The sequence below is a fragment of the Pituophis catenifer genome, unplaced genomic scaffold (assembly GCF_029215685.1).
Source record: "Pituophis catenifer annectens isolate HBS135680 unplaced genomic scaffold, rPitCat1.0.hap2 SCAF_1, whole genome shotgun sequence".
Classification (NCBI taxonomy): domain Eukaryota; kingdom Metazoa; phylum Chordata; class Lepidosauria; order Squamata; family Colubridae; genus Pituophis; species Pituophis catenifer.
In genome coordinates this window covers 325,885,386-325,900,380 of record NW_027256881.1, presented here as the reverse complement: position 1 = coordinate 325,900,380, position 14,995 = coordinate 325,885,386, and the positions used below count along the sequence as shown (strand labels likewise).

General features: G+C 40.9%; 2 protein-coding genes across 2 annotated transcripts; both read left to right on the top strand.

The window, feature by feature from the left end:
• Nucleotides 1–556: 556 nt before the first annotated feature.
• LRR1 (leucine rich repeat protein 1) lies at nt 557–7,483 on the top strand. The gene is made up of 4 exons (XM_070931703.1): nt 557–730; nt 5,688–5,786; nt 6,181–6,908; nt 7,071–7,483. Exons 1-4 carry the CDS (start codon nt 557–559, stop codon nt 7,321–7,323), a joined length of 1,254 nt encoding a protein of 417 aa, XP_070787804.1. The 3' UTR covers nt 7,324–7,483.
• A 3,678-nt stretch (nt 7,484–11,161) lies between these two features.
• MGAT2 (alpha-1,6-mannosyl-glycoprotein 2-beta-N-acetylglucosaminyltransferase) lies at nt 11,162–12,968 on the top strand. Its single transcript, XM_070931702.1, has one exon. It carries the CDS (start codon nt 11,399–11,401, stop codon nt 12,782–12,784), a length of 1,386 nt encoding a protein of 461 aa, XP_070787803.1. The 5' UTR covers nt 11,162–11,398; the 3' UTR covers nt 12,785–12,968.
• The last annotated feature ends 2,027 nt before the right edge of the window (nt 12,969–14,995 follow it).

The window sequence follows — 14,995 nt, the reverse complement described above, 5'->3', positions numbered from 1 at the left end:
TGTATTGAACCAAATACTGTATTGATAAACAGCATGATATGCAAGAAAAGAGGGTCCTGGGTCTGCTATGGCGTTTACTTCAATCGCCTGTCATTTTTTTTCTTATTTAATTCTAGTGACGAGATCAATCCATGTTACACTTCTCCAATTTTAACGCCCTTAGTGTTAGATGGGAATTACGCAAAATAAGCCCCTGAATTGAAGACCGAACTTAGTTCAGGACAATTCTTCACAAGGCCGCCGTGAGTCGACGTCGACTTGACGGTAAAGAACCACAATAGTCCCAGTACAGTTGAAAAAAAAAAGGGTGGGGGAACTCGCATTCAGAATGCATCGGCGCGGACGCTGAAAGAAATCGGACACAGAGACGCGCCATCAAGTAAGCAGATTGGCTCAAGTTCCGCGCAAGCGTGGAAGAGATGGAAGAAAAGCCCCGCCTCCTCCTCCTCCTCGTCCTCCTCAGAGAGTTGCGCGCGCAGGTGGCGGGAAGCGCCTACCTCTCAGCCGGTCTGTTTTGAAAGCGTTGGTGGGGAGCTTGTGGCGGAGCTCGTCGGATATGCGCCTCCCGTGCGACGTGGTGGTGGTGAGTCGCCTGCTGCCCTCAGCGGGGATGCGGACCCCGGGACGAGCTGCCAGGGCTCTGCTCGCCCTGGGGAAGGCAACCGGAGGAGACGGAGGCGTCTGCCTTCTGGTCAGCACTGCCCGCCACCGCCCTGGAGCCAAATACCAGGTGAGGAACCGCGAAGAGGGAAGGGGGTGGGTCGGTGTCCCTTGCTCCTTTCCTCGGTCTTGGGTCCTCCATGCCTAATCGGAAGTCTGCACGGTCCATTTAACGCCGGTCGGTATTTTGTTTGAGTTTGATCCCTCTTAAGAAATGATAGCAATAATTCACAATTTTTTCTTGCTGATAGCTTATTCAGCTGTTAGTTGCATCTGTCTATCTAATCTATCATCTATCTATCTGTCTGTCAGTCTATCTATCTATCTATCTATCTATCTATCTATCTATCATCTATCTATCTATCATTTTTGACCCATCTTTTTTTTAATATGTACAGTTCAAGACAGCGAACATAGCAACACTCCCTCTTCCCTTTTCTACCATAACAGCAACCCTGGGAGATGAGTTGGGCTGTGTGAGTTGGACTGTATGACTGTAACTTTGTTGCTTGTATCCTTATGATTTATATTGATATTGTTTCCTGATTGCTTATTTGTATCCTATGACTATCAATAAGTGTTGTATCTTATGATTCTTGATGAATGTATCTTTTCCTTTTTGTACACTGAGAGCATATGCACCAAGACAAATTCCTTGTATGTCCAATCACATTTGGCCAATAAAAAATTCTCTCCTCTCCTCTCCTCTCCTCTCCTCTCCTCTCCTCTCCTCTCCTCTCCTCTCCTCTCCTCTATCCCATCCCATCCCATCCCATCCCATCCTATGAGAGAGTCACTGGCCCAAAGTTACCCAGGCTATTTTTAATGCTTAAAGTGGGACCAGACCTCAGTTTACTGGTTTCTAAGCCAGCATCTTCATTAATTTATTTGATTTATATAGCCACCCGTCACACAACATGACCCTGGTTTTACAATAAACAGTTGTAAAAACAAGGTAAAAGAAATATGTAGAATAGAACAGCATTTTATTAGAGTCACAGCCTGGAAATAAAATGCATAATATAAAATAAAAACATAGCAGCTGGGCATCCAACCATCAGCAAAGCCAAAGGTCTTTGGTGGGCTTTATCACTCTTCCAGGGCCCCAGGCTCAGAAACAAAGCCAATGTTTTAAAGGTCTTGCAAAACGCAAAGATAAGAACTAACCTAATCTCAGTTGGAATAATATTTGACAAAGCAGATACCACAGCAGAAAAAGCTCTCTTCCTGGGCTCCAGGAGCCAACACTCCTTAGCAAAAATACCTAGAATATGTCCTATTGGAGAGTACCGTATACTTCCTACAAAAGCAGATAATCCTTAAAAGTTTATACACTAAGCAACAATGAAAGCAAGAGCTTGGAGATGATGATCATGATCTAAACAGAACAAAAATGAACTGTTAGCAGGGTGGATTTGATTTAAATCAAGTCGATTTAAATCACTAGTAAATAGGCTTGATTTAAATCAACTTGATTTAAATCAGTGGTTCTCAACCTTCCTAATGCCGCGACCCTTTAATACAGTTCCTCATGTTGTGGTGACCCCCAACCAGGGGTGGGTTCTAATTTTTTTCCCTACCGGTTCTGTGGGTGTGGCTTATTTTGTGGGCATGGCTTGGAGGTCATGTGACTGGGTAGGCGTGGCTAGCTGGTCATGTGACCGGGTGGCCATGGCTATGTGTATAGGGACTACTCAGAGGGCTGAAAAAAGTCATTTCTGACAGGTCCTCACACTTTTGACTGGTCCTCACGCTTATGACCATCCTCACATTTATGCCCGTGCAGCATTCTTAACAGCCATGTCACTCATTTCACAACTGCTTCTCTTCACCATGGTGATAAGATAGGGCAAAAAACGTAAAATGTGAGGACAGTCGTAAATTCGAGGACTGGTCAAAAGTGCGAGGACCAGTCAAAAATAACTTTTTCAGCCCTCTGAGTAGTCCATGTGCACAAAAGGACTACCCAGAGGGATGAAAAAAGTGATTTCTGACAGGTCCGAAGCACTTTTGACCGGTCTTCGCACTTATGACTGGTCATCATTTATGCCCATTGTAGCATTCTTAACAACCGTGTCACTCATTTCATAACTGCTTCTCTTCACCATGGTGACAAGATAGGGCAAAAACATAAAATGTGAGGACAGTCGTAAGTTCGAGGACTGGTCAAAAGTGCGAGGACCAGTCAAAAATAACTTTTTCAGCCCTCTGAGTAGTCCATGTGCACAAAAGGACTACCCAGAGGGATGAAAAAAGTGATTTCTGACAGGTCCGAAGCACTTTTGACCGGTCTTCGCACTTATGACTGGTCATCATTTATGCCCATTGTAGCATTCTTAACAACCGTGTCACTCATTTCATAACTGCTTCTCTTCACCATGGTGACAAGATAGGGCAAAAACATAAAATGTGAGGACAGTCGTAAGTTCGAGGACTGGTCAAAAGTGCGAGGACCAGTCAAAAATAACTTTTTCAGCCCTCTGAGTAGTCCATGTGCACAAAAGGACTACCCAGAGGGATGAAAAAAGTGATTTCTGACAGGTCCGAAGCACTTTTGACCGGTCTTCGCACTTATGACTGGTCATCATTTATGCCCATTGTAGCATTCTTAACAACCGTGTCACTCATTTCATAACTGCTTCTCTTCACCATGGTGACAAGATAGGGCAAAAACATAAAATGTGAGGACAGTCGTAAGTTCGAGGACTGGTCAAAAGTGCGAGGACCAGTCAAAAATAACTTTTTCAGCCCTCTGAGTAGTCCATATGCATAAAAGGATACAGAATAGAGAGGGATAAAGGAAGGGAAGGGAAATTAGAGTAGGAGTGAAGGTAAGAGAGGGAGGAAGAGAGGAGGAGGAGGAGAAAGGAAGAGGAAGTAGGGAGGAGAAGAAGGGGGGAAGAGAAAGTAAGAAGGAAAGAAAAGAGGTGGTAGGTTTAAGGAGAAAGATTGCTGTACAATAAAAAAGATGAAAGGGAAGAAAACCAACCCCAAACAAATACAAAGATATTAAGATAAAGAATGAATTGTTAAACTTTAAAGAATAAAAGAGAACAAATATGAATAAATAGCAATAATTAGAAACACACATACAAACATACAATGTATTTTCTTTGAACAGAGTATTTGGCCGGTTCACAAATTTAAACAGTGTTTAGTCATTTCAATTAAATTTACAATTTCTATATTTCCTTTTTGCCATATTTATTCCTCATCTATTTTTGTAAAAAACCAATATTGCCCTTCATCCTCATCTCTTATCTTAATCAAATTCAATTTTTCCCTTCTATTCTATATTATATCCCTTCCCATTGTCATCTATTTTTATATCCATCCTCATATTGGTTAATTATGTAATTATGTAATACAGTTGTTTAATACAAATTCAACATTTTAATATAAATCAATTAGTTATATAACTATCTTTTTTGTATATTAATCAATATGAACATGAATATTCCAATTATTTCCATGCAATCCAATTTCTTACAAATCAATTAATTATATTTACCAATAATAATAAACCAAATAATTTCCCTCATATATTCCTCCAAACCACAATTTAACCATTTCTGCTTTCAATACAATATACAATTAATAGTATTTCAATTATTACAATTCCCTAGTTAAATTGAGCTTTTTTTCTTTTGTGTTTTAAAATCTTGAACCTCCTCTTTTGCCCTAAATTTCCCATTTTTCCCTACCTTTTTTGGTGAGGAAAAAGAAAAAGAAATCTCTCTCTGCCTCATTTTGTCACATTGCAGCAAAGACCCTGCTTTACTTTCAGTTTCGCTTTTTCAGCATAGCTAGGGGGAAAAAAATCTGCTCCAGCTCTCTTTGCAGCTAGCAACAGAGAACAGACCCCTGCACAAAACAGCTGAGAGCAAATCAGCTGAGAGTCGGGAAGCCGATCTAATAAACTTGTGGTAATTAACCTATGCGGAAGCTGAAAGGGGCTGTTTTTTCTATTTTTGCAGGCACCGGTCTACTCATTTGTTTTCTTTTAACACTGATCAGCTTTAGGCCGGCCCTTTGAAGCCCCGCGGCAAGAATTTAAACAGTTTTTTTCCCTCTAGCCATCAGCTGGGACTCAGGAGGCAGCAATAGATTGGGAGTGGGCGGGGTAAGCGAACAGCGATCCGGCAGAGGGTGAGGGTGAGTGAAGGCATGGGGGGGGGGCGAGAGAGGGCTTTGGCGACCCCTGTGAAATGGCCGTTCGACCCCCAAAGGGGTCGCGACCCCCAGGTTGAGAACTGCTGATTTAAATCATAATTTTTAAAGAGCAACTGTCATCTCTGACCAGCAGCGGCTCCTCTTCTGACCTGCTGTTGACTCACCGACTCCCAATATTGCAGAATATATAGCCTCATGCTACATAACTAAGCTCCATTTCATGCTGAATAAACTAAATTATTAATGTATCTTAAATAGAAAACTATTCTTAGGTAGATTTTTATTCCAAAATCATTTTATGAAAATAAATTTGATAAAAATAAAAAAAAATTAAAATCATTGATTTTTATCCACCTTGGATGTTAATGTTTTAAACAAGTAAATCAGTGATTGGGATGTGATTACTTCTCCATAGGAAAATTGCTATAGGCTTCTGTGGATGTTTAGGTGAACTTTTTAAAGATATTTTTGCCCTTAATCTCTCACAGAACCATCAAGCTTCTTCTCTGAAATCTAGGGTTCTGACAGAGTTTGAAAACTCTAGGTTAAATACAAATAAGATGTAAGATTACTAACATTTTTAATAATTGATATTATAGGATTTTGAAAATATTTAAGGTGGGGATTCTGCATTGTATCAGACTCCCGCCGATATTGCATTCTTTTCTTTAGTCTTGCCTGAATCAGGCTGGTGATTTATTTGGCTATACAGTTGAAAAATCATTTGAATAATGAAGAGCATTATGAAACTGTTCTCTTTTCTTGTCTCAACATCTGGTCCTATGAAGACACAGTCTTTAAATTCAGCATAGGTTGCTTGTTCATGGTTCTACCATTTTTTTCTTTAAAAACAGTTGAAAGAAAACATAGATCAGCTTTTTACTAAGTTCGTGGATGAAGGAAAAGCAACCGTACGGCTAAAAGAACCAGCTGTGGATATTTGTCTTAGCAAGGTATGAAATCAGCTCTAGAGGCAAGTAGACTAAGTCACATAATTTTTGCCTTTAAAATTAAAGAAAACTTAAAGGGAGGTATCTTGGCAGTTCCATTTGAATTGGAGGGACAGGTGAAGAATGCGGAGGAGGGATGTTCAAACATTTTAAGGTAGAATAATCACAGTTGAAGTTAATATACAGTAGTTTGGAGGAAAAAAAAACGTTACTAATGAATTTTCTGACATTACAAATTTAAGAAATTAGTTGGCAGCTTTTGAACTTCTAATCTATAGTGCATATCTATATGTCTGTTTGAAAGTAATGACCAGATTAAAGGCTGTAACTTTTTACAGCCTTTAAACCCAAGTGAATTATACATGTTGTTTAACTTTGTGCACCATTTTCTTTCCAGGCAAGTGTCAGTGAGCTGAGGACTTTCCTTTATGCAGTGAAATTGGCTCATCAAGGCACCAAAGAGGAAACTTTACCACTTTCTAAACTGGTATCACCAAAGGCCTCTGAAGTTGAAAAACCAAAAACCAAGATGACTATAACATCAAAGAAGGATTATCCTTTAACTCGGAATTTCCCATACTCTCTGGAGTATCTCCAAGCCTCCTATTGCAAATTAGCTCGTATAGATATGCGTATGCTTTGCCTGAGAAGCCTTCGGAAACTGGACTTGAGCCACAATAGTATTAAAAAGCTTCCAGCAACTATTGGGGACCTTGTTTGCCTTCAGGAGCTCAATCTACAGGACAATCACTTGGAGTCATTCAATGTGGCTCTGTGTAACTCCACTCTCAAAAAATCACTTCAATCTCTGGATCTCAGCCAGAATAAAATCAAAGCGCTGCCTGCACAGTTTTGCTACTTGCAAAAACTCATACATTTAAAGTTAGATGATAATAATCTGATTAGATTGCCATTCAAGATTGGTCAACTGTCGCATCTCCGCTTCTTATCTGTGGCTCGTAATAAACTCCCATTTTTGCCCAGTGAATTTGCTAAACTCTCACTTGAGAGCCTGGATTTATTTGGCAATCCTTTTGAGCAGCCGAAACCACTTGTTCCTGATATACACTTAAAAATACCACTGACTTTACTAGAATATTCTGCAAGAGCAACCATCAATTACAGGTAAAAGGGACAGGCTCTAGTTTAAATTATTTTTAAAAAATCATTTTCCCAATTTCCTAATTGGACATTTGGCAAGAAGAATCATGAGAAGGGTGATGGGGAAGTTTTAGGGAACTTTACTTTAGGGAAGTAAATCTAATATGAATGCCATTTTTTTTGTAGGGTCCCATATGACTGCCACATTCTTCCTTATCACCTTTGTGTTGATCTTGAGATGTCAAAAACTTGTCAATGTGGACGGGCTTGCGTGACCTGCTTCATTCAAACAACAGTGACTATGAATCTGCACAGTGTGGCACACACAGTTGTTCTTGTGGATAATATGGGAGGCACAGAGGCCCCCATTCTTTGCTATTTCTGCTCTCTCACCTGCTATTCCCAGTTTCTGGATAGACATTTGCAAAGTGTGAGGTGATCAGATTATAATCTGAGAAGTTTTATTCAGCAAATGCTAACTTCTGTTTTGTATTGGAAGAAAAGGAAACAATAATCTGCTGGAACAAGGCTTCTCATCTGTAAACCATCTCCTTTTTTATTATCTGAAGATTGCATAAAGTGTTTCAACACTAGGGTCTTCAAACTTGGCAAATTTAAGACTTGTGGACTTCAATTCCCAGAATTCCTGAGCTAACACGACAAGGAGGAATTCTGGGAGTTGAAGTTCACAAGTCTTAAAGCTGTCAAGTTTGAAGACCCCTGCTTTAAAGTGTTAGATATTATCCCTGATGCCAGGTGCAAGTTCCTTCCTAACTCCTGTTTAATGCTGTGAATGGAATAGCTGGAACTCACATCCTCTCAACTGGGAAAAATTCCTTTTCTGCTCTTATTTTAGCATTATTTTTATAAAATCTTTAGTAATTTTTTCTGGGTAAGAATGTATTTTCAGAGATGCTGTATAACATGCAGTGTTTTGAATGCAGAATTTGCAATCACTTGAAAAATTCTTAAATTTATAAACCATTCTTTGAAAATGGGAAGTGCTGAACTCATTATAGTATTTGGTATTCATTTTAAAAAATAAATGCACACTTTGTGCAATCTGTACATGCCTATCAAAGGAAAGTTTGTCACACCAATGTAACCAATCATATTTACAAACATTTTGATTCAGAATGGTATTTTAAAAGTTGTTTACTGTAAAGATCAGTTCACATATTACACTTTGTATACAATAATTTATTGACAACAAAATACAATTTATAGTGTTTTTATAACATTGTGGACAATAATTTCCAGACATCAGTTGAGATTTTAAAATCAGCATGACAAGATTTATTACCAGGTCAGATGGAAATTGTGCTTAGAATAAAACATAGTGCTTTAACTACACCATGAATCTAGAAATATTTTTCCAGTCTCAGAGAAAAATACAGAATTTATCTTGTTACTACAAGAAATAAAACTTAATTTTAATACTTTTGTGGGAAACCTCCCCCCAAAGAATGAAATATTTTGAGAAATATTTGAAAAGGCAAATTTGTTGGAAGAAATGTCCATCTGGGTTCAGTTCCAAGTGGGGAAAAAGACACTGGATCCATGGAAGTTGCTTGGAAAGATTTATTGATGAACAGGATCAAATGTCTTGAGATGAATAATAATAATAATAATAATAATAATAATACAGAAAGCTTTATTTTGGCAGCTCAAGAACAAGCCCTAGCCACAAACTGCATGAAGGCAAAAATTCAACATGTTACCACCAACAGCAAATGCCGCCTCTGCAATGAGAAAGATGAGACAGTCGACCACCTAATCAGTGGGTGCAGCAAAATTTCACAAACTGACTACCTACAACGCCATGACCGTGTTGCTAAGATCATTCACTGGAAATTGTGCCAGAAGTTTGGATTTGAGTACAGCAAAAACCACTGGGAACATCAGGTTGAGAAAGTTTTAGAGAATGAAAAACTCAAGATCTTGTGGGACTTTAGGATTCAGACTGACAGGCACTTGGTCCACAACACACCTGACATAACAATAGTTGAAAAAAGTATGGTTCATTGACATTGCAATACCTGGTGATGCACGGATTGAAGATAAGCAGCAAGAAAAAATCACAAAGTACCGGGACTTGAAAATTGAAGTTGAGCGACTGTGGAAAAAGAAATCGTGTGTTGTCCCGATTGTCATTGGAGCCCTCGGAGCAATACCCAAAGGGCTACTCCGCTATTTAGAAATTCTAAATTTGCTGGACTTGAACATTTTGACTCTACAAAAAACCACCTTACTCGGAACAGCTTACATCCTCCGGCGATACCTTAACAGTTCCTAGGTCCTTGGTTAGGACTCGAGCTGCTGAGCTATTACCCAGCCTCAAAGGCTGTGAATCTCACTAAAGATTAAATAATAATAATAATAATAATAATAATAATAATAATAATAATAATAATATAATTTCCTGAAGTTTCCTGAGTTCCTGAACAGAATCACATGGCCTGGGTTCCTGAGCAGAAAAGGGGCCAAGATGGTGGGTGTGCCTTGGTTTTATGCCCTCTCTGAGCTTTGAACTTCCTGGGGCACAGGAAGAGTATCCTGATTTGTTGTCAGACTCCCAGGGGTTGGGGGTCTTAGCTAGCCTTGCTGTCTGATGTAATCTTCCCAGGTGCCATGTGGTGAGTTTCTGTTGCTAGATGGGTCCTTTGTGTTGCAGATGGGATGCTGAGGCCTTAATGGCCCATTGGCAAAGGGAATGAGTTTCTGCTTCTCTTTTAGGGGAAATATTCTGCCTTTTTAGTATATCCTAAAATATTTCATTTTTCTAGGAAAGGGGAGGGTTTTAACTTCCAACAGCAGGATAAAATATTTCCTCTAAAGGAGAAATGAAAAAATCTTAAGGGAGGCAGAAACCAGCCCATTTCCCTGCCCCAAGCGGGAAACTGAGGAGACCAGCTTTTAGAAATGCAGATTTGGTAATCCATTCAGAAAAACTGTCAAGACAAACTCCATTTTATTTCCAGCATCTTTCTCCCAGCTTGAAACTGAACCAGATGGATTTTCCTTCCAACAATTTAAAAATCTAGAAACCAGAAAACTGATTTCTAGTCCCACCTTAGGCAAGAAAAACTAGCTGGATGACTTTGAGCCAGGGTCTCTCAGCACATTTCACCTCACAAACATAATCTATACTAAAAACATGGATATAGCTTATGTAAAACATCATTGTTATGCTTTGGGGTAAAGATGAGCTCACAAGGAAAGAGAGATGAATTGTGAGGGAGTTGACTGCTTTTCAAGAAGGGGGCAGGTAAGAAATGAGAAAAGTTCTCCATCTTTGTTGGACCACTGCACATTTATATACTGTACACGCGATTAATTGATTATGGACTATCAAGTCATTGTCAACTTTTGGGATGATCTGTTCCTAATCTGGTTTTTCAGGTGTGATCTATACACCTACCATATGGCCAACAAGTTAGGATAGTTAGAAAACATGACTGGAGAGAATAAGTTGCCCATTGTCTACAGCAGGGGTCAGCAACCTGCGGCTCTGGAGCCCCGTGTGGCTCTTTCACCCCTCTGCTGCGTCTCCCTGTCACTCAAAATATGTGTCACAACCGTCAATGTGTGACACCCGCCGGCACGCGATTTATTGAGCTTTTCAACCCTGGTAGGCCAACCATGGATACAGCCAAGAAAAAAGTTTAAGAAGAAAACAGAACATTTAATTCAACTATATATGGTTGTTTTGTGACCGTTCAAGAAATAGGCAAGGGAAGGATTTTGTGGCTCCTGGCGTTTTCTGTGGGAAACAGGTCCAAATGGCTCTTTTGAGTGTTTAAGGTGACCCCTGGTCTACGGAAACAACGAAAGTTTGGGGATACTTGGTGATCTCTGAGCTTGGTTGTTCTTTTCCAGCGGTTTCATTGCCCAACTAGGCAACAGCCCACGAGAAAATAACCAAGGTCAGAAAACTCCACAGTTCAATCCAAATATTCTCTTCTGTTGCTTCAATAAGTTATTTAAAAGGCCAGAAAATTTGGACAGCGGAATATCTGCCTCTTTTTGCCTCCTATCAATCAGATTCATTTCGGGACCATCAGTGCGAAGCGGCTCCTTTTTCCAAGAGAGCCTCTAGCTAGCCAGACACAAACCGTTCGGCCCAGATCACGGCCTCTCCAGCGAACGAAGCGGGTAGTCCGGATCCGGAAGCCGCGCCTGGAGAGGGAGGTCCTGGGGTTGCTGCAGCCCCGACGGAGGTAGCGTGGCCGGCTGGTGCGTCCGGGGCGGAGCCGCTCGGGTCCCTCCTTCCTTCCTTCGCTCGCTCGCTCTTCATCCGGCCGCGCCGCCTCTTTCGTCTTCGGCCAAGAAAAGGAGGGAGAGGATGCGCGCACGGCGGCGGCAGCCCGAGCAGTCGGGCGCCCTCGAACCCTGGAGCGCTCGGTTGTTCCGCTGATGCGCGCCAAGGGGCAGGGGGCCGCGCAAGGCCCGGCTCGAAGCCACCGCAAGTGAGGAACGAGGAAGGCGCAGGAGAACCGGAAACCTCCCGGACCATGAGACTCCGCATCTACAAGCGCAAAGTGGTGGCGCTGCTGCTGGTCTTGGGCGCCGCCGCCTGTGCCTTAGTGCTTTGGGGAGGGACAAGCGAGGCCGGCGGCGGCGGCGGCGTGGCCGGCAGCAGCAGCAGCAAACGGGAAGAAGCCGCGTCTCCGCCGCCGCCGCTGCTCCCGGGAGATCGACCGTTGCCACCGGCGGTTACCAGCAGCAGCCTTCCAGTTAATAACGGGCGGCACTCCAATTCTTCTTCGATATCGCGGGAAGAGCCGCCGGCAGGATCGAATCGCACCCTGCACTACCGGTCTCTGGTCTACCGACTCAACTTCGACCAGCCGGTTCGCAACGAGGCGCGCTGGCGGCCTGGCGGGAGCCCCGGAGAGGTAGCCGTGGCGCTGGTGGTGCAGGTGCATGAGCGCGCCGAGCACCTCCGGATCCTGTTGGACTCGCTGCGACGCGCGCCAGGCGTGGACAAAGTGCTCCTCGTGCTTAGCCACGACGTGTGGTCCGCCGAGTTGAATGCGCTGGCCGCTTCCGTGGACTTCTGCGCGGTGCTGCAGATTTTCTTCCCGTTCAGCTTGCAGCTCTATCCGGGCGAATTCCCAGGCACGGACCCACGCGATTGCCCGCGCGACGTGGGCCAAGCGACAGCGTTGCGCACGGGCTGCCTCAACGCTCACTACCCCGATGCCTTTGGCCATTACCGTGAGTCTACTTTCACCCAAACCAAACACCACTGGTGGTGGAAGCTTCACTTTGTGTGGGAGAGGGTGCGGGCTCTGCGAGAACACCCAGGCTTGGTGGTCTTCTTGGAGGAGGACCACTACCTGGCACCTGACTTCTACCATGTCCTGCAACGCCTCTGGGCCCTGAGACAGCGTGAATGCCCTGAGTGCCAGTTGCTGTCCTTGGGCACTTACGCCACTGTGCGTGGCAGCTTTGCTGGCCGGGCTGACAAGGTGGAATTGAAGACATGGAAATCCACAGAGCACAACATGGGCATGGTGTTTGCTAGGGACACATACCAACAACTGATTGCCTGCACTGATGCCTTCTGCACCTATGATGACTATAACTGGGACTGGACTCTGCAGCATTTGACTGTAGGATGCCTTCCTCATTTCTGGAAGGTGCTGGTTCCGGAAATCCCCCGAATCTTCCACACCGGTGACTGTGGCATGCACCACAAAAAATCTTGCCAACCCTCTGTTCAGAGTGCCAAAATTGACTCGCTGTTAAGTAGCAATAAACAATACTTATTTCCTGAAACCGTAACTATTAGCAAGCGGTACTCAATGACCCCTTTGAGCCCCCATGTGAAAAACGGGGGTTGGGGTGATATTCGGGACCACGAACTCTGTAAAAGTTACCGAAGATTACAGTGAAAGAAGGAACATTGAGTCTTTGTCTCTGTTAGACTGACTAGTCTTTTAAATACGCAATCATAAAATACTTGGAATTTGCTTCTAGTTTAATATGGACAGCAATGGTTGCAGACGATGTCATTTGGTAATTTTGGACACTGAATAATTATGTGGAGCAATGCTCAAAATAAAAACTATAAATGTCTACTTGTTTACTGGAAATAAGAGGGTTTTTTTACAACTGATCTAGTCCCTTTTATAAGATATTCCCAACATCTTCAAACTTGTTTTTAACAAAGATAAATATTATAGATACAATTGTATCTTGGGGGGGGGGGCTTGTCAGTCCTTCGCTATTCAATGTCCATGAGTTTTCAAAAGTTAGTTTTTAAGTTTGTTTTGTAACTTACTCCCCCCCCTCTTTTTTTTTTTACAGTATGATCCTCTGCTCATTCAGTATTCCATTTCTATAACCTTTTACGCGGCTTGCTTGAAATTTGATACCTTAATACCTGCAAAAAGCATTATCTTATTTTCTATGTGCTTATAAGAGAAAAATGAAATTGATTTCTTTTAATGTAGAATTATGCAGCTTTTTTAATTATGCCAAAATAAAAAAATCATGTTTTTGTAATACAAGTTTCAATGGTCTGATAGGATCCATTTTATTTGAATTAAATATCACAAATTAAAATTCTCAGTACAGAAATGTTATAATGCAATGCTAAAAATAACATGTAAACAGCTCTTTTTAAAAATATATTATTTACTTCCTATTGAAATAGTCTAATTTTTAGATTTGGCACCTAATATAATTATAGAGCATTGAATACAGAATCTGAATGTTAGAAAAATAACTAGAACATTCTAGGCTTAATACCCTAAAAAACCTTGCTTGGAAACGGTCACAATTTAATTAAACTATATGCTCAGCTCTACGATAGAATTTGTCTCAAATTTCTTCTAGGCAACCCACATAAAAGTTCATTATGCCAACAAATGTCCTAAAATACATCTTTAGTTTTTAATAAAAGAAAATCCAAAATTTATTACTTGTCCAAACAGATAACAGAAATAACTGGGACAAACTAGCTTAGTCTTTAAAATATATTTTTGATAAATTGTATTTTAAAAGTGAGATCCAGGTCGTATTAAACTAGGAGGAATTAACAGAAAAACTACAACAGCTTTCCGTATCTTGTTTTTTTGCCTTTCTGAAATAAAGATATTTTTTAGGATTACAAAAGGAAGGATTTATTAGATTTTACAAAATTTCTTACTACAGTTTCATTTGACTATGCAGACAGAACTTTTAAGTTAAATAGATGAAAAACTGCAAACTGTTTTAAATCATTCTTATTTAGAAGTGAATTTTGTTAAAATTTCTGGTTTGTAATATCTGCAAAATGGAACAATCCAGTTAAAACTAAGCATAACTAGGAACCATATGTCACTGATGAAAGTTCATTTACTTCATGGAAACTTTAATCTTGACTTTGTAGTGTTTGCTCTGTGCGCTGTCGCTTGCTAATTTCCAGTAAATTATCAACAGCACCAAGGCCATTTTCCACCTAATGGATAATTCTGGGGCATAATTAGAAGTTGGCTTAAGCAAGGAAATTTAATTAAGTTGACATTTAGAACAGTTCTCTGTTATTGCGTACTGTGTAGTTTTGGATATAATGATAGTTTAACTGGATTTCAATAAGACAGTTTTAATGATGTGATCTGCATATTCAAAAGGATAACAATTTCAAATACATACAGTAGTATCTAAGAATATATTTTTATGGAGGTACCTACCTTATTGTTTGCATAGGTAAGTCTTTCCATGATTATTTAATGACATTACTTACACTTACATGACTTACACATAACAAAAACAGACTGAAACTGCCACTGGTTGTTGTGACAAAATAGGACAATGCTTACAAAATGTCTTTAAATTAAGCTTTTAAATTCTTTGAAAATTTAAGTAAATGAAATTGACAATCCGGCAGCATTAGAATCCTAGCCATGTTACAAATAAATCCATTTGGTTTCAATGATTTCATTTTACAATTACCACTTTTTCATACCACTTGAAGAATTTCCCCAATGTGACTGAGACATTACAAGGGCTCCCAAAAGACTGAAAAAATTAGCAATTAATTAGTAATGAATTGTTAATAATCTTTATTCTCTTCCCTACCTGTAGGATGCTAGTTAGCATGAGAACACTCAAGCTGTGTA